Source organism: Perognathus longimembris, chromosome 22 (genome assembly GCF_023159225.1).
Source record: "Perognathus longimembris pacificus isolate PPM17 chromosome 22, ASM2315922v1, whole genome shotgun sequence".
NCBI classification, from domain to species: domain Eukaryota; kingdom Metazoa; phylum Chordata; class Mammalia; order Rodentia; family Heteromyidae; genus Perognathus; species Perognathus longimembris.
Window position 1 is genome coordinate 35042652 of NC_063182.1, and position 20581 is coordinate 35063232.

The 20581-nt window shown below is 38.7% G+C and overlaps 1 protein-coding gene across 1 annotated transcript in view; it reads left to right on the plus strand.

The window, feature by feature from the left end:
• Man2a1 (mannosidase alpha class 2A member 1) overlaps nucleotides 1-20581 on the plus strand; it is a 146847-nt gene that overhangs the window by 19506 nt on the left and 106760 nt on the right. Inside the window, exons 2-4 of the mRNA XM_048331658.1 lie at nucleotides 1143-1397; nucleotides 4350-4494; nucleotides 15087-15258. Coding sequence (XP_048187615.1) covers nucleotides 1143-1397; nucleotides 4350-4494; nucleotides 15087-15258 — 572 coding nt within the window. The remainder of the gene's footprint in view (nucleotides 1-1142; nucleotides 1398-4349; nucleotides 4495-15086; nucleotides 15259-20581) is intronic.

Sequence of the window (20581 nt, forward strand, 5' to 3'; positions counted from 1 at the left end):
TGTTGTCTCTGAGCTTTTCTGCTCAGGCTAATGCTGCTCTACCCCGTTGAGCCCCAGTGCTCCTCCTTGTCTCCTGGTGGTTAATTGGAGATAAGATTCTTCTTCTGCCTAGGCTGGCTTCAAACCATGATCCTCAGATCTCAACCTCCTTTGTAGTGGGGATTACAGGCCTGAGCCTCTGGCAGCTGACATGTGAAGAACAAACGGTCATGGGATCATGGGAGTCTCTGCTTGCAACCCCAGCACGCAGGAGGCCCGGGCAGAAGAAGGAGAGTGAGCAGTTTCAGGCCAGCTTGAGCATGTTATTTCTATTTTTTAAATGAAATTATACTTCTTTTTACTGTCTGAAAGTCTATTGAATACTTGGAACTTAAATATATGCATATGCATAGACATGGATATGTACGTATGCATGTATATATGTATGTATATTAGTGTTGGGCAAATCAGAGTTTGTCCTTGTGCTCATAAGCTGAGGTGGTGTTAGTCTCCATAACAGATGAGGCTTATCTTGTACATATCCCAGACCTCTTAATCTGAGAATCAGCTATGGAACTCTGAAAGTCACCAAGTCTAATAAAAAGTATAAGTGACTTACAGTATGAATGCTTGGGAGATGTTTATAGTTGATTAAAGAGTTGGTGAATTGATTTTTCCATATGTGATCTTATTTAGGTTTGTGCGTTGGTAATAGGTTGAGATGGAATGATCTTGTCAGGTTCGTAATTTGTGTCCCTGGTGAATAAACTCGACTCAATTAGAAATTAAAAATTCAACTCAATTGAAAATTTCATACTTCAGCTGTAACATGCTATTTGTTGTATTTAGTAATTCCAGAGGCCCAATGATGTTTTAGAATTCAGTGGGGCTGAGGAGTAGGAAATATGTACCCAAGTATTTTGGCTGTTCTGTTTCACATTTTGAAATATGATCAAACAAACATTGGAGCTGTGGAGAAGATTTTGCGCTATAAATTGATACTTCCATGTTGCCAGCTGCTCACGCTTTCTGCGATCGCTTGTGAGCGTGTAGAGGGAAGGGTGAGTGCTGCCCTCTTCACAGACACGCAGCTAAAAGCACAGTGTGCGTCCTAGCGAAGCTATAGTCGTGTTTCATAGCTGCCTTTCTCTTTTTTATTACAGGGCCAGCTCTCAATGTTGCAAGAAAAAATAGACCATTTGGAACGTTTGCTGGCTGAGAATAACGAGATCATCTCAAACATTAGAGACTCAGTCATCAATTTGAGTGAATCTGTGGAGGACGGCCCGAGAAGTTCACAAGGCAATTCCAGCCATGGCGCCGCCTCTCCCCTCCTCTCCTCGCAGGCGCTCTTCAGGGTCCACCCTAGTGATTGTATCTTTGCTTCCCAAAAAGGAAGTCATCGTCCTGATGTACAGGTACTGAGGACATTTGTTAATAGTCGCAGGGTGTTTTTGTTTTCAGATTTGATCCAGTTTCCGTTGGTGGTAAGTTCACATTCTGGGTTCCCGTTGCTCTTTGTGTGAAGTAATTTAGTCACATCATTATTTTTCACTTTTGTTTGTGTGATAAAATTTCATACATCCGTGTTTCAGTTTTCTTGTGAATATAGTCTTTGTGTGTGTGTGTGTGTGTGTGTGTGTGTGTGTGTGTGTGTGTGTGCTTTTCTGTTCTTATTTTCTACCATGGTTGACAATCTTTGCAAGTTTAAGTTTGCCAAAGATTTTCTTACCAATTCTTTTCCCTTTCCTTCCCTTCCCCCACCTCCCTCCCTCCATCTCTCCTTCCTTCCCTCCCCCCTCCCTCTCTTTCCTCTTGTCCTTACTTTCTATATGAGAAAAGCTTTGCTCTCACTGTACATTTTTAACTTAAAATGTAGAGTTAGATATTTTTGCGAGGATACATTGTATGGGGAGAGAGACGTTTTGGAGTAGTGTTCTCCAGTATAGCGGCCATCATCTGCATATGGCTACCAGCCACCTGCATTGTATCTAGCAAATTTGATTTGAGATGTGTTCTACAAGTACAGCACAAAAAACAGACTGCTTTAGGCTTAGCATGGAAAATAGCTCAGCTCACGTTTGCATTGATTACATATTGAGTTGATAATAGGATGGGTTAAGCAAAATACAACATTCAAATTAATCTCATTTGTTTCATTTTACTAGAATATTAGAATGTACATATTTGGTTTGCATTATATTTCACCTGGACTTTCTAGAATGTAATGAAGTTGGAAACCAGGGTCAGAAAAGACTTGGATCTTTCTTAAACTCATACTGACCCCTGACTGTGTTTAACCCTGTGCCTTGGACCAGAAACTGGAGCTCTAGATGACCCTATAGGGTGAACATTTTAAAATTGAACAGCATTAGTTGACCTTCAGCTTGGTATTAGAGAAGGTACTTTCCACTCCTGGGGAACATGGTGTTTAGGCTTTAGGCCATGACTGCTAGGTCAAGCCAGACCGAGGAACAGGGAAGCCAACCAGGACATCATTAGTTGGTGTGTGGCTGGATTCAGAGGAGATCAGAGGCCTGAGCTTTGCAGGGATTATGGGTTCTCAGAAGCTTGGCCTCATTTGTTTTTACTGACAATATCTTAATTACCCACTCTTGTCCACCATCCTAAGTGAACAGCCAACCTTTGGGTGTTTGTTTGAATGTGGGCTGGGTAGACAGGAGTTTCAAAGTAACCATGGCTGCAGAGGAGCCAGGCAAGAAGGCACTGGGATAGCTGCTGAGCCCATGAAAGAACTAGGAGGAATAATAGAGTCTGCGTGCTCCTATCTCCTCCTGCTCAGATGGTTCCCAGAGATTCACTGTCTCATTCCTAAAGGCGCCATTCCTTAGCCAGTGATGTTATTGCCTGGTGATCAGTTGTGATCTCTCTCTCTCTCTCTCTCTCTCTCTCTCTCTCTCTCTCTCTCTCGCTTGCTCTCACTCTCGCTGTCTTACATACACACACACTCTGTAATTTTTATAGCCTAATTAGTTTGAACAATGGAAATATTATAAATAATAGTTTCATTCTTTGTCCCACTTGGTATTGTAGAGAATATGAAGAATAAGTTAAATTTTACATTTTGGGGGGATATATTCTTTTCCTCTATGTGCCAAGTAGGTTATTGTCCACAAGGAATACTGCATTGGAGAGCTAGAAAACACTGTTGTGTGACAAGATCTTTCTCTGTTGCCCAACCGGTTTCTAGCTCCTGTACGCTGGAACTAAAGGTACACACACCATCACACTCTGCACTAGGAAATATTTGGGTACTTGAAAGTTAAATCTCAGTTTCAAAAATTTTTTTTTTTTTTGCCAGTCCTGGGCCTTGGACTCAGGGCCTGAGCACTGTCCCTGGCTTCTTCTTGCTCAAGGCTAGCACTCCGCCACTTGAGCCACAGCGCCGCTTCTGGCCGTCTTCTGTATATGTGGTGCTGGGGAATCGAACCTAGGGCCTCGTGTATCCGAGGCAGGCACTCTTGCCACTAGGCTATATCCCCAGCCCCAGTTTCAAAATTTTTAAAAAAATGATTTTAGGTGGTTGACCTTGTTGTAATGGTACTTACAAAAAAAAAGTAGTAAATAGGATAAAAAGGTTCTACGTATGTGAGGTAGAACAGTAAGTACAGATTCATTTTCATCAGGCATTGGCTTAGAATATATAAATTAGATTGATTATAAAATGAAGACAGCTCACATATAGTACGAACACAGTTTTAGTACTGTTTTGAAAATTATGAAATACTTACTGATAATCAAATTTCATGAGAATCTTTTTCTACAGATTTTTTTTTGGGGGGGCCAGTTCTGGCCCTTGAACTCAGGGCCTGAGCACTGTCCCTGGCTTCTTCCCGCTCAAGGCTAGCACTCTACCTCTTGAGCCACAGAGCCACTTCTGGCTGTTTTCTGTATATGTGGTGCTGGGGAGTCGAACCCAGGACTTCATGTATTTGAGTCAAGCACTCATGTCACTAAGCCATATTCCCAGCCCCGCAACAGATTTCTATGAAGTGTATTAAACATAAAGCAGGGAGAGAAGGAAGTAAGACAAATTGTGTTTAAGAAATAGATGAGGAATTTTTAAAAAGCTATTTAGGTAGCACAACCAGCATTTGAACCATTTGAAGGATGGTGAATTGTTTTCAGCCTTAATATTTTAAATTGCTTTTTACAGGAAAAAGACACACACACACATATGTGTGTATATGTATATATATATATATATATACACACGTATTCACAGACATATATATGTTCATAGTATATATGCAGAGCATAGCAGTGAATAATTTTGAGCAAATGTTTATGAATGTTGAATGCAAAAAACTAATAACTAAAGTTTTAATTTTTTTCTTTCATATTTTTAGATGATGGATGTTTACAGTCTAATTCCTTTTGATAATCCAGATGGGGGAGTATGGAAGCAAGGATTTGACATTAAGTATGAAGCTGACGAATGGGACACTGAGCCCCTTCAAGTCTTTGTGGTCCCTCATTCTCATAATGACCCAGGTAAATTTTGTATTTCATGAAAGTTAGAGGTCATCAGCTTCCTTGGTAGTACTGGGGTTTGAACTCAGGGCTTGGTGCTTACGAGGCAAGTGCTCTACTGTTGAGCCATTTCCTCAGTCCTAGAAGTCTCCTGGAAGGAGAATAAAAGACAGCCTACCTCTCTTGCCATGCGATGTTACTCTCTGACTTCCATTGTTGATTTGCTTTGTTTATGTAGTCCTGTTTTGGTGTTCTCATTTTACCAATTTATATGCCATGTTAAGGTAGTCTTTATGCAGTGTGAATCAGTGACAAGCAGAAGGACTTAGCTTTTTGGGGGTAGGGAGGAGTTTGTGCCCATTTAATATTTCTGATAGTTCATTTTAGTTCGTTCTGGTAAAACATAGCATGGTGGAATTATTTCTTGTCTATACATTCTACTTCTAAAAGGCAGGATGCTTATGGGGGAAGTTTGAATCTTTCTGAGGAGAAGCAGTAGGAAAGTGGTTGAGGAAACTTGGTATCAATGCTGACCAGGCAAGCACCGACATGAATACGAATACAACTTGTCTGTCAGTGCGAGGGGAATTTAGGCCAGTTACTATGTCTCTCTGAGACCAAGTGTTGTCTTTGGTGGAATCAGGGGAACAGCATCTCAATCAGGGCGAATTGGGAAGGAACTGTGCATGGCATAAGAGTAATGCTACTGTTAACCTTCGTGTTATTTCCTGTGGGGGATCTACTTAGTAATGCCTGAGAACCTCTCCTTTTATGGTAAGGAGAAATGGCTATCATGAGAGTAGCTAAGAATGTCGTTAGATATGTACCTAGCATGAAGGCTTGTGCATTGAAGTTTGGAGCGGGGAGCGAGGAGGTATTCCCTGAGACTTTTCTTGAATGACTTTATTATGCTTTTATTAGTTACTTTGCCAATGGCTCAATTTTATCATTGCTATCAGAGCACTCTGATTTACCTGGTACTGTGGAGATTTTCTTCTTGACACCAAATGTGTGTTTATCTTTTACTTACATTTTTTTCCACTAATATTTTAGATTATTTATATTTCTATTATTATATAACTCCCATCTTTAAGTCTCAACACATGTTTTTTAGTAATTTTTTCCTTCTTGTTTTTTGTTTTTTTTTTAATTTGGAAGTACTAGGGTTTGGACTTAATCCTGCCTTTTTTTGCTTTAGTTTATTTTTCAGGAAGGGTCTTCTGTTTTTGCCTAGACTGGAATGAGACTTGAGTCCTTCTACCTATTGCCGCTAAGGTGCAGGCTTAGCTTGCTAATTTAGTGAGATGTTGTTTCACTAACCTTCCTGGGCCGTCATGGAACCATAATCCTCCTTAATTTCGTCTTCTCAGGAGGCTGAGATTACACGTTACAAGCTTGAATCATTCGTTCTACGTGGCCCACTTCTTTCTGTTCTGATGTCTACCTGTTATGTCTACCTACTTCTGTTTCTTAAAATAAAGTCCACTTCATTTTCAAAGTACATTGTACTTACAACACAGAATATTAAAATATTAAGCTCTTTGAGGGCAAGGATTGATTACTGTTACTTTTTAGGTTTCTGTTTGCATTGTGGTTCTTCTATAGTTACTATGTTGTTTGTGTCAAGGCACCCTTAATAACCATTTCTGACTGCAATAAATGAGTCTGTTGGTATCCTAGCAACCACAGTTGAATCTTTTTGTCTTAGTAAAAGATGTTAATGACCCTAGCCCTCAGGCCCTTTTCCACTTGAGTTAAAAATAATAGCCAGAACCAGACCTTTTTAAAACTAAAGCAATTTTTGCTATGCAGCAAAATGCTAGAGAAAACAACTTGCTTATACTTCTAGTTAACCTTCACTGTTTCTTAATGAAAGTAGAATATTGATAAATTATTCTGTGAAAAATGGAATCATTCCAGTCAGGAAAAATCACCCCATTAATAAGGAAAAAAAGAGAAAAGTATGTACACTTATATTCCAAGTCAAAATGTGACTATAGTGGGAAATCTTGGTTGAATACTCCCAAATGAATTTGCAATTAGGCAATTTACTTTCTAGATGAGATTTATAGAGATGTTGGGATTTTCTGCATATAGTTTATAACCATCTTTAGTTCAGTAGTAGCTTGTTCATCAGTGTATTTGTCGGTTGAAGAGAGAGATATTTGAAATAAAATTCTGAGATTGTTGTATTTAGTCCCTCATATACAGAATTTATGTTACTGTGCTTTTCTGTGGACATTTTTTTTCTTTTGGTGGTGAGATGGTACTGTTCTGCAAGGAAAGGAAAATTTTAGAATAGGTTTTTCTCTTAGTAAAAGGCCTAAATCCATCTTCCAGTCTATGAGGATATATCACAATTGTGACACAGTATTTCAGTGGTTTACATTTGTTAAAACAAAATTGTACAGGAATTGTTAGGTAAATGCTGATAACTTTTATTGCTATGCTTTTGAAAAGTTTTGAATCAGAGACCATAAAATTAAATGTTAGTTAATTGATACATGTTCCTGTTGTATTTAATAAGCTTATTAAAACACAATTACAGGGGCTGGGAATATGGCCTAGTGGCAAGAGTGCTTGCCTCCTACACATGAAGCTCTGGGTTTGATTCCCCAGCACCACATATATGGAAAACGGCCAGAAGGGGCGCTGTGGCTCAGGTGGCAGAGTGCTAGCCTTGAGCGGGAAGAAGCCAGGGAAGGTGCTCAGGCCCTGAGTCCAAGGCCCAGGAATGGCCAAAAAAAACCAACAACAACAACAACAACAAAACACAATTACAGGACCTTTGCATCTACAATCTTAATTCTATGTTTCCCACTAGCTAAACTGCTAAAATTAACTTAGTTAAATTTAGTTAATTTTCCTTCAAAGAAATCACAGTGTGTTGAGGAAAGATACAGCATACTAAGTAGAAGGTTGAACACCATATTGTTAGTTAAGCAATTTGTAAAATGTACATTAGAAAATAATCCCCCATGTGGTATGACTCTAAAATAGTAGGAAGAGCTGATCCCTTATGTTAGACTGGAAAATAATTTTCCTTTGTGCATTTTTTGTTTTTAAAGGTTTTATTTATTTTTGAATCAATAAATAACTGGGATTTTCAGCTTTTTGGAAGCTCAGAAAATAGATTTTTGGATCTACAATTATAAGCTAAATTGGAACGAATTTATAAATCCTTGTTCTAAAAAGATTCCACAAAACAGAGTAGAAACATGAGGAGATCACAGTGTGATAATTTTTTCAAACATTTCTGTTCAAATATTGTTGAATTCAGTCAGAATTTGAAAGTAGTTATGGTCGGTTGTGGTCAGTGAATGTCTGTAGAGATGAAAGTCACAGAGACAAGTCTAGATGAAGGTTACTGGGACAGATTTGTGTGTGCTCAATGTGTGGCAAGTCCTCTATTTGCTTTAGCTAGGCAGAATAAAGCAGGTTGTTAGACTTTGATAACCGTGTTGGGGAAAGGTGAGTAGAAGAAAGAACAGAGAGCCAGCATACTTTCCCATCAAGGGAGTGGCACATGGTGACTTAAACCACATTTGCTTTTATTGGCTCATATTAAATTTTACATAGTGATTTGGCTTCACCATGACATTTCCATACATGCATGTATTATACGTTGCTTGTATTAACCCCTCTATTACTCTGCCTAATCTTCCCTCCTCTCCCCTGCTTTCCCTTTCACCTCAAACAGTAAAATCTGAAGCTAAGGCTACAGTGATTTGTTGAAAGTGAGTCAATGATGAATTCTCAGAGACTGGCAAACTGAATTTCACATTTGTTTCATTCTAAAAATCCATGTTCTTTCATGTACCACAGTGAATCTCTAGATACTTTATTCATTTCCAATGATTCTATTTCCTCTTGCTTTATGGGCATGAGATGACTCTGTTTATTTATCTGTACTTCAGATAAAGTTCACAGGATATTCACACTTAGTAAATAAAAACATAGAATACATGGTCAAACTTGAATTTCCAGTCAAGAATAGATAGCTTTTATAGTGTGTAAATAAGTTATTTTAGGTATCACATGAGACATAGCTAAGCAACTGTTTGTTGTTTCTTTGAAATTCAAATGTAACTCAGCATCCTATATATCATATCCATCATTCTTCAATATAATATTGTCCTTGGTTGATGACACTTCTGAAACCTCAGGGAAGTATTTAAAGTATTGTCATTTGTCATTTACCTTAGCATTATTAATCTTATGTTACTCATACTTTCATCACCCTAATTTCAAGGAACTATACAATGTTTGGGGAAGACTTGTCCCTCTTTCAGTGTTAGATGCTCACAGATGGGAAATTATTTTGGGGGGGGGGGTGATCTCAAATTTGCATTTATCAGATGTCAAAGTAGGTGGGTCTTTTTTTTTTTTTTTTTTTTTTTTTTGGCTAGTCCTGGGCCTTGGACTCAGGGCCTGTCCCTGGCTTCCTTTTGCTCAAGGCTAGCACTCTGCCACTTGAGCCACAGCGCCACTTCTGGCCGTTTTCTGTATATGTGGTGCTGGGGAATCGAACCCAGGGCCTCATGTATACGAGGCAAGCTCTCTTGCCACTAGGCCATATCCCCAGCCCCATAGGTGGGTCTTTTTAAGGTCACTTTTGTAAGCAGTGTTTTAAGGGGTCACAGTTAGACACATACCAAACCCCAGCTGTCCAAATAGGTTCTTGTGTTGTGTGATCAACTTTCCAGTAAGGGCCTTTTATGAGAAATTAAAAGGTGACATATCACGAGCAACTTAATGGAAGTGAAGCTGATATGCTTAGAAAAGTATTAGATGACAGTGAGTCAGTTGGAAATTAGCTCATGTTGGAAACTTGAGTTCAGGAGCATTTTGTGGAACTAGCAGGTTTGTAAGATTCCAAAAACTTGTAGGTGTTTGCAAGTTCCAGTCTCATGTAAGACTCTCCTTATCTTCTCTCAGAAACTTTGATCAGGTCCTAAGTTGTCTTTATTTTTCCTGGTTGATTTCTTCTCTCTGATTTCTTCTATTTCCACTGTGGGTTATAACCAGTTTTTCAGTGTTGGGTCAGACTCATTTTCTGATTCTTCTATTGCTTTTTACCTTTTTAGCCTATCGTTTATACTCTTAGAGATACTTTACTAAACAGATGAAAAAACCACCCAGGTTTTCTGTAAGAAACAAGAATGCTTAGGAGATTTTTGATATTTGTCCCCCACTTGTATTTTTGCTGATACTTTTCCAAAAGTTCACTATGTGTTAACAGCAGTGCACCTGTATCTGGTTGTTGTACCCTGAAATTAGCACAAGCTTTCATGGTTTAGTGTCTTTTCCTAATGCTCTTCTCTCCATCCAGATGATGACTGGCCTTAGACTCTTTCATTATTCTGGATAAAGAATCACTGTTTCAAAAATAAAAAAAGAAAAGAAAAGGAATAACTGTTTCTTTATTCCTGTAGCATTTTGGATATACATATTTTTTCACTGTAGTCTCTGTTACCATCTTGCTTTGCTTTATTATTTTGCCCTTATTAAATGCTAAAAATGTATTTCTAAATGAGCAGACTAGAACGTTAAAACCTCCACAGTATATTGGATGGAGAAAAACAAGCCTAACTTACAAATGTTGTGATTAAAATTAGTCATCAATGTATTTGAGTACTAGTAATATCAGTGCTGATAGTAACACATACACACACACACACCTTAATTATAGGTTGCTCCGTAAGTGTATTGGATGTTGCAGTTGAATGTGGAAGGATTAACAAGATAGGAGACAACATGTTCATCATTTGTTGATAAAGAATAGCTCAATTAGTAAAATAAAGATTGCGAACCTCATTCAGTTAATATCACATTGAAATATAAATAATCCAAAGCTTAACTTGCATAGTTTAATAAATACTACTGATAGTTTATTTATCTCAAAGTAAATATTTTTCACCCACAGTCTTTTTTTGCTTTCTTGAAAGCTGGTGCAAACTAAACTTTTGAGATAAAAAGTATGATTGAAGCAGCGGTGATACTCACAATGTCACAGTGCTCTTTGGGGGAGGGGTTCTTCTTTGGGATGAGAGTTTTAAATCATTTGAGGACTGACAGAGCATTTCACATATAAATATAGCAACTTACAGACATTAGGTAAAGCCAGATACTGGTGTCGGACACCTACCGATTACTTAGGAGGCTGAGACCTTAGAGGATCATGGTTCAAGGCACGATCCCTGGGCAGAAAGGTCTGCACGCCTTTGTCTCTAGTTAACGAGTAGAAAGTGGGGCTAGAGGTGGGGTTCCCGTGGTAGAGAGGCGTCAGGGAGCGAGCAGACTGAGCAAGTGTGAGGCTTCTGAGTTCAAACCCCAGCACCGAAGATTGTCAGGTTAGTCTTAAAATATAGACAGTGAATATTTTTAAGCATATTTTAATCCACTGGTTCTTTATTGTTCAGTCCTTCTGTCCATGCATTCCTTTCATCTATCAAGGACATGCTTTTACTGAAATCTTGGTCATGTAGGTTTGTGAAGTTGCCAGGTTCCAGGTTTGGGATGGAGCATGTACCCAGGCCTCCTTCTGAAATGTGCAGGATCTGAGGCAAAAGGACACAGGGCCCACGCACCTTGTGTCTAAGCATTTAAAAGTTTATCAACGCTAGATGCACGATACACAATACTAGATACATGATAAGAGACTAAAAATGCCAAAGAGTGGGTTTGGGGAGCTTAGGCTCCAGTGTCCTGTGGACGGTGCCGTCCCTTGTAGGGGAAGGAAGAGGCCATCCCCCTTTCCTCCAAGGCCTTGCCCTGTCCCACACTGTGAGGCTTTTGGTTGCGGTCACCACGTCTTCATGATGTGAGCGTCTACATCTCCATGATGCAGCCTTGTGGACAGGTAGGGGGCATTCCTCCTACTTTGTTGAGTATCCTGATGAGGGAGGCACTGGTTGGCTGTAGAGACCAGCTCAGGGCTATATGGACAACCAAATTCTGGACTAGAAAGAGGCAGGGCAGGTTCTGGGTAGAAAAGTTGTGACCCTGAGGATTTGTCCTGTAGAAAGGGATATGCTCATAGCAATCGAGGAAGGAGAAGGCTCTTCTTAGGGCTAGAGTCAAGTACCATAGACGTAGGTGCTCAGGGTGGTACAGGCGTACGGCCTGTGAGCAACATAAAAGCGACTGTCCCCTTAAGAGGGTAAGGATCTCCGCAGACTTCTGAGCTATCATCAGTGGTACAAAAAATGAATTAAAAATTTTAATCAAGGCTTGTCAGTGAGTAATTACTAGATGCTTAATTGTTCATGCACATTGCAAATAAGTATTCGAGTTTTCAACGTCATTCGTTTCTTTTACTTTAGAACTTAAAGAAAATAGTATTGAGTTTGGGCATATCTTTTTGGTGGAACTTCTGATTACTCACACATTGCATTAAGATATTTCTCCATTTAAGATGGCTGCTTGGTCTTTTACAGATGACAGTGTTGTGACAAGTGCAAGAGAATACATTGAAAGGTATTCTTGATGCTATTCTAGCCCTCATTCAATTTCCCAGTGTATTCAAGGGGAAAAAAAGCCGTGAATTGACCACTTAAGCAAATCAGCTTGCAACTCAATGTCCTCAGATTATTAAATCTAGAGATAGGAATATAATTTTATGTTGCAAAAATTCTTTCCATACAACTTTTCATAAAATACTATCTTTCTGATTGGTCTCATGTTAATACACAATTGTAGTTTTTAGAGTAATTTAGAAAAAGAAAGAACCAATTCCATGTAAAAGGGAATACTTGATTACTCTATTGTATAAGAGCAATAAAAGCTAATTTACTGTTATATTACTCAATATTGAAAGCTGCAAGAGGCTATCCTTCAGCTCATTCTTCATTAATTGTGCTATATTGTAGTGTATTAGTATGTATTATGGATGAGTTTTATGGAAGGCTTTTAAGTTGACATCTCTGAGCTTGTGTTTTGGCTCACATAAATATCTTTGACACATTTTCTGCATGATTGTTGAAGGGCAAATGAAGTGTTGAAGGCAAAATGGATTAATCAGTCATTGTGATTCTTCTATGAAAACTTGTATGATAAATGCTTCGAAATGAACTTAGCTCATAACTAATCATAACTGTTGAAAATAATTACATTTTAAAAAAACAAAACCCTCCAATGCACTAATCTTTATAAAGACTAGTCCTTCTAAAGTTGCCTTTCATGCTAGATCAGTTGAGTTTTTATGTTCATTGTTGAATTGCACTGTTCATAATCAAGTAATTAGTTTTGGCCTTTGTTAGAATTCAGTTAAAAGGTATATATGGTACCTTAAAAATGATCATTCTGATGGAGCTTTTATAGGTATCTCTGATCTGCATTGGATATATACACTTAGAACATTGTGCACATATATCTTTGCTGACTTATGTTCATTTGAATTTTGTTTAGTATAGTAATGTGTAGAAATAGGATATTAAATATTCTTGTGGCAATTGATAAATTTTTTCCATCTTGACATTTTTGTTGGGTGGTGATATCACTAGTTGGTCCTAAGTGTTCATTAGTACGTTAAATGACTAGCTGTTGTAAGGACGTGGCATGGACAGAGTGGTGGTTTAAACAACCAAAGTTTGTTACCTCACAGTTCTAGAAGCCAGAAACCTAGGACCAGGTCAGCGGGAATGGTTTCAGTTGAGGGCATCTCTCCTTGGCTTACGTGTGGCCATCTTCCCCCTTTGTGTTCACACGGGCTTGTGTGTGACCTCATCTGTACTTGTCAGAGCTCCATAACCTTGTATTTTACCGAAATTAGTTATTTAAACACTTTATCTCCAAGTATAATCACACGCTAAGGTGTGGGAGTTACAACTTAACTTATCTTACGATTGAGCCCATATCATGAGGGCAAAGATTCAATTAACTATAGAAATTCAGCACTAGAAATATCTTTTAAATTTCTTGTACAAGTTTATACAATGTTTAATATGATTTTTTTAATTGTGCAGCTGGGAATAGGTTAATTAAGGATTGATGAAGATGCTAGCAGGTAGTATTTACATGTGCTGTGTTCTGTCTGGGCTCAATTTTGAGCACTTGGTGCTAATCTTAGGGGAACTGGCACGAATAGCAGGTAGTTAGGGTGTTCCTATTTAAAGGCAGGTTTATTTGCCTTGCCCATGTCTGTGAGTCCAATCATGAAGCCTGTCTCAGTGCGCTGGGCAGAGTTCCAGGTGAGTGCTTTGTGAAGCAAGGTGGGATTATTTGCAGAACAGTTTCACGAGGTATCTTTTCTCTTTTTTCTAAAGGTACAAACTTTTTTATTACAGATGTCCATGTGACATGTCTTTCGTAATAGATTTAAGATTGCTTCATATTGACCAAGTCCTGTAAAGAATATTTTGCGTATGTTCCTGTTTGGGCTATGGTGTCATACTTGATAAATTATAAGTAATGCTCAGTCAATAATTGCCAAATGCATGAGTTAAAGCAAGGGGAATAAATATGGTTACAGCTGCAGTGCCCTTTTCCAATGTACCCATGTGTGCTATCCTGACAGTCACGTCAGCTTTCTGCTTTAGCGGGTTTGTGTACCTTATTTATTTTTTAGTAGCACATATGGTATACATTGATTGTTAACCATCAGCAGACAAAAGAATCAGTCACTTGGGCTTCTTATGCATTAGTATGAATTTCGGAAGCATTTGAGCAGGAGCTCAGCCTGGAAGTAGAGACACTGCCCTTCTTGGAAGACTTCCTAGATGGTTATTCCTGGGCTTCAGTCATCCTCCACCAGGAGGTGAAGTTGATACCTCTGGAGGGTTTTGCTGGTGCCAATGTAGTAGTAGTAAGTGGCTGTAGGTTTGGATCTGTGAGTCTTGTTAAAAATGTTTTCTATAGTTGAATACCTAATGTTGTTGGGAAACATATATCTAGGATACTTGAGAAGTAGGAAAATATCAGAGACCCAAGTTGTCAATGCCTATAGTTCTCTTTTGGAAAAAAAAAATCATACACAGATCTGTACATACTTGTTGCTTGATTAACAGATAATTTATGCTGTCAAAAATTGAGTAATGAACAGCCTTTGAGAGTAAATACTTATTTTTTTGGCAGAATTTTATTTCTCCGTATTCTTATTAGTGTTACAGTTACGTTCTGGCTGCTCTGCTGGGTTTTGGGTTAATTTATACTTGTGATTTTTCCCTGTCTTAATTTATTGGGTGAAATTTTTACATGTAACATAAGAGGATATAGTTTTGATAGTCATGAGACTAGTACTGATTTGTTAGCACTGTTTAGATTTTTTAAGGCTAAAACTATCCTTGAACTGGAGATGAATAAATTAATTTTTAGATATAAATGACTACTCTTTGTCCTTCATTCATCTTTTTTATTGTTCTCATTTTTATCTGAAATTTTGTACAGATTTCAGGGGTTTTTCAACATCTCAATGTTAGTGGTTTTTTTTATGGTCTCATAGCAACAAAAATGGTATTTCTTTAATTGAAAGAACAGTACATGTTAAAAATTTAAATATATCTTTATATGAATGAAGGACCTAAGTGTGTCCAAAGGTAATAGAATAGAATGTGACTGAATTGAAACCGGCTGTATGAATCAGACCTTTGTGGTGTATTTGTGTCTTGATTTAGGTTGGTTGAAGACTTTCAATGACTACTTTAGAGACAAGACTCAGTATATTTTTAATAACATGGTCCTAAAGCTGAAAGAAGAATCAAGCAGGAAATTTATGTGGTCTGAAATCTCTTACCTTTCAAAATGGTGGGATATTATAGATAATCCGAAGAAGGAAGCTGTTAAAAGGTTTGTTTTAATTTTTTTTTTGAAATTTGGTAATATTAAGGTTGATTTTAGAGTACATTAATTTTAGAAGGAGAGTTATTAGTTTATATCTGAAATTTAATTTTTTTGCATCCTGCTTTCATTGACGAATGAATCAAAATAAATAAAAAATTTTTTTCCATTGAAGTCTTCTGTATCAGCTTTGTCATAAAATGGAATTATGAGGTCAAAAGGGGGCTTACTATTTTAAAGGCTTTTTAAAATTTTTTACTTTTTTAAAGCATATGTTGAAAGTGTTCCCCTGGAAAGGTTGTTTCCTGCATTTTGCAGACTTCCTTGTAGAAACACACAAATTTCTCTGACAGTAGTCAACAATATAATGATTAAAAACCTTGGCCAATATAATGGCTAAAGTCTTTTAATTTGCTTTGTGATTGCCTACGGTGTTGCATATTTTCTCGTGTATATCACGTTTTTGTGATTTCTTGATTGTACTTTTCATTTGTAGAGTTAATGTTCTAAAGTTTTTATTTTCTTAATAAATATTTTTCATATGTAGTCCTAAAACGTTCACGTGCTCACGCTGATTCGTCTGTTTTCTCATTGTATGGTTTTTGCTGTCGGAGTTAGAACGGTCTTCCTTCATCTTCCACTTCTTTTTTTTTTGGCCAGTCCTGGGCTGTGAACTCAGGGCCTGAGCACTGTCCCTGGCTTCTTTTTGCTCAAGGCTAGCACTCTGCCACGTGAGCCACAGCGCCCCTTCTGGCCGTTTTCCATATATGTGGTGCTGGGGAATCGAACCGAGAGCTTCACGTGTAGGAGGCAAGCACTCTTGCCACTGGGCCATATTCCCAGCCCCCACTTCTCCTTTTTTAACCCCTAGTTTTATTTATTTATTTTTTTTATTTATTTTTTTTTTTGGCCAGTCCTGGGCCTTGGACTCAGGGCCTGAGCACTGTCCCTGGCTTCTTCCCGCTCAAGGCTAGCACTCTGCCACTTGAGCCACAGCGCCGCTTCTGGCCGTTTTCTGTATATGTGGTGCTGGGGAATCGAACCTAGGGCCTCGTGTATCCGAGGCAGGCACTCTTGCCACTAGGCTATATCCCCAGCCCCTCTAGTTTTATTTTTTAATCATTCATTTTTCTTCAAACCTTGAAATGATTATAATTTTCTTTGTGACAATACTGCGGCTTCAACTCGGGGCCTGGGCACTGTCTCTTGGCTTACTGATCTCAAGGCTGACTGGCACCCTGCCACTTGAGCCACAGCGCCACTTGGAGCTTGTTAGTGTTGAGTTGGAAATAAGAGTCCTACAGAGTTTCCTGCCCCAGCTGGTTTTGAACTGTGATCCTCTCTGACTTTAGCCTCATGAGAAGCGAGGCATGAGCCAGTGGTGTTTGGTTCTCAAAATTACTTAAAAAATATGGTATAATGTGTGACTCTTTGCTCACCAAGCATCCCTGCTTTCAGGACTTATAAATCATGCTATCATGAATTATTTTATTATGTAACATCACTTTTATAGCACGTTATGTAGTGGTCACTATTTCAAGTACTGTGCAGGTGTCGTGGATTGTCCCGCCAACAATCCTACGAGGTGGGCACAACCAGTCTTTCCCTTTTGCAAGTTGGGATGCTGCGTTCTGGGGCCCTTCTGGCAGTGTGGTGTGCATGAAGCCCAGGCTGTCCTGTGTTCTTTGTACATGATGCTGTTTAAGATATAAACCACCCACCCTTTCCTGCTGAGTGGAAGGAACGTCTTTCTTATATTTAAAGATGCATTGATTTCTGGGCTTCCTGACTTGTTTCATGGATTCTTTCTTCCGTGTGACTGTAAATATTGCTGCTTTGTGATACTAAAATTTCTTGTTTTTATCAGAAAATTCTTTCAATCGGTGACCAGTTTTCCCGAAAAGCTTTAGAACTGATTTGTTAAGTTCTTCCTAGCCTACCAGTCTCTGGACAATAGTAGTTTGGGGAGGAAAAAAAAAAAAAGGGTTTGTATCCTACATTCAGTTGATCTAGCAGACTTGAGCTGCTTGCAGTGTTAGCTCAGAAGGTGGTGCGAGGGAAGGTTATTTCTCTGGAGATGCGGGTGAAGTAGGTAACTCTTCTGCTATTGTGTTGTCAGGGGAGCCAAGGCTATTCTTCAAAGCAAGCTAGAATTCGGAAATGCATTAATATTGAAGTTCAGATATTACAGCTGATTCAGATGAACATATATAGGCACATCCACACACATAACCCAATGCAGCCGTTTTGAATCCTTACTTTCTAGGTAACTGCCTATTAACTTGAAGCATATTAAACATTAAGATGTGCCACAGGAAACCGCATGGAAGAAACTTTCCCCCCTAAGTTTCACCAAGGATTTCTTTTAGTATAATAAGGTTAAAGGAGGAAAAAATACAACCTTTCCTGTTCCTAATGGAAGAAATGAGACTTAAGCACTTTCTTGGTGCTAGTTTCATTTTGGTGACTTTATCTAAATGTTCAGATTTAAAAACAATTCCTTTTGTTTAGAACTTACCCTATTCATTGAGTACAAATAATACTTAACATTTCCTAGCTTTTGCAGTTGTTTGCTGAACTGTATAGATTTTAGGAACTTATTATAGCTCTCATTAATTTTTATTCTTTTAAATGCTTCCTGACTTTTTTTCCTTATCTTTATTAGACTTAAGTTTGTTGGTTTTTACCCTCTCTACTTCCCTGCAGAACCAGTTTTACTCTTGACCTTTTCTGATTTTCTTGCTAAATGGACCGGTCCACTTGTTTTAATAAGAAATCTACCACCGTCTGTGCATTTATCTTTCAGCACAGTTCTAACTAGCTTTAAGTATTTGTCATTTTCTCACTATTATATTTTTTCCTTTAAATATTGTATAACTGTACCTACTGTTTTCTTTCTGACCAAATTTGCCAGAATAATTTTCATCTTGCAAGTGCTGTTTTCTCCCATTTATACTTTAGTAAAACCTACCTTTATTGTCTTGTGGTCAGAGTATGGACTACACGACTTTATTGGTTAGTTAGCTAGTTTATTTTTAAAATTTATTTTACTGAAGTTTGAACTCAGGGCCTTGTGCTTGTCAGTCAGGTACTTGAGCCATACCTTCAGTTCTTCTGCTGTGGTTATTTTTATTTTTTTATTTTTGGCCAGTCCTGGGCCTTGGACTCAGGGGCCTGAGCACTGTCCCTGGCTTCTTCCCGCTCAAGGCTAGCACTCTGCCACTTGAGCCACAGCGCCGCTTCTGGCCGTTTTCCGTATATGTGGTGCTGGCGAATCGAACCTAGGGCCTCGTGTATCCGAGGCAGGCACTCTTGCCACTAGGCTATATCCCCAGCCCTGCTGTGGTTATTTTTGAGACAGGGTCTTACTTTTTTCCTCAGGCTAGCCTAGATGACAGTTTCTCTTGTAATCCTACTTCTTGCTGTAGCAGTGAACAGCTTTTCATCTTGAGATGCGGTCTCAAAAACTCCCTGTCCCTTCCTCCAGTTTGTCTGGAACTGTGAACCTCCCAATCTGTGTTTTGAGTAGGAAGAATTAAGCTTGTGAGTCACTGTGTTACTGTCTTTCTTTCTTTTTTCTTTTTAATTTTACTTCATGACTTGATATGTGACCAGCATATGTGACTAATGTAGATGAACTTCCTGATCTTGAAAGATCAATGCTTGGTGGAATATAGATTTTGATGGATGTAATTTAGTCATCATCTTCTTCCCCTTTTAACTCAGGGCCTCATCACTGTCCCTGAGCTTCTGTGCTCAAGAACAGTGCTGAACCCTGTGAGCCGCAGCTTCACATCTGGCTTTTTGGTGATTAATTGGAGATAAGAGTTCCATGGACTTTCCAGGCTGGTTTCAAACCGTGATCCTCAGATTTCAGCCTCCTACGTAGCTAGGATTACAGGTGTGAGCCATTGGTGCCCAGCACCCGAATTTAGTCTTTTTTAATTACTATTTTTAATCTGTGTACATACAACTATTTCTTTTTTCACCCAACATACACATTTCTGAAATTCACTGTGTTATGCAGAATTGTGCAGAAAGACTTTTTTTTCCATAAAGGAAAAACAACATGGCTTTAATGCACAGCTCAACAGCTTTGTTAATGCCACGCATGCTCAAAAGAACAGGAAAACAAGACAGACACAGGAGCTAGTCCATTGTTTCACATGTTAAGTTGATTAAGAAATGCATAGGTGAAACAAAAAGGATGTCACGTTACCTTAGAAGTTGACATTTGATGTGGAAGTGGGGTCAGAAGTATTGATTATGAGTTATCGTGAAACTGCAACCAATCTGTTTCCTGAAACTGGAGTTGTCAGGCCGGGGTGCATGAGTGGGGAGCACAGATAGCACCCGATGAACTAATGTGTGGTGTGTGCAGTGCGCAGGTGTGCATATTCTGCAGCTCAGCAAAGCCAGGGACACCTGTCTGCTTTCACACAGAGTTTTTTTGGGGTGGGGGTGGGGGTGGCGTGTCAGTCATAGGGCTTGAACTCAGGGAACTGTCTCCGAGTTCTTTTGTTCAGGGCTAATGCTCTACCACTTTGAGGCACAGCTCCACTTTCCGTTTTTGAGTGATTAATTGGAGATAAAGAATCTTATGGGGACTTTTCTGCCCAGGCTGGCTTTGAACTTCGATCCTTAGATCTCACTTACAGTTTTCTCAGGGTTAATACAATCAAACATTTTGGAACAAACCGCTATTTTAAAAATAAGCATTTAAAGCATAAGTGACTATAATTAACTTTGGCAACTGTTCTCTTGCCAGCTTCCTACTATTTTTGTTTCTCTTTTTTCTTATCTATGTCGTCGTCGTCTTCTTCTTCTTCTTCTTCTTCTTCTTCTTCTTCTTCTTCTTCTTCTTCTTCTTCTTCTTCTTCTTCTTCTTCTTCTTCTTCTTCTTTCTTCTTCTTTGCCAGTCCTGGGCTTGAACTCAGGGCCTGAGCACTGTCCTTGGCTTCTTTTTGCTCAAGGCTAGCACTCTGCCACTTTAGCCACAGCGCCACTTCCGGCTTTTTCTATACCATTAAGCCATATTCCCAGCGCTGTCTTTGTGTCATTCATTCATTCATTCATTCAATGGCAGATACTTTCTGAATATTAACTATGGGACAAAGATTACAAGGTATTTCTAGGCTATTGTTAATTTAACTTCATTATTAATTGTAGTTTTCACCATTGATAAATGCCAGTCTTTTCTCCTTTCAATGAATGACATCGCTGTGACTACAGTTCCTCTGTTGCTATTATTTGTTTGAATTTGTCTGGTCTATTCTACCTTACTTTAAGGACAGATAACTACCTTAGGCAGCAGTTCAAATGTTTGGGCATT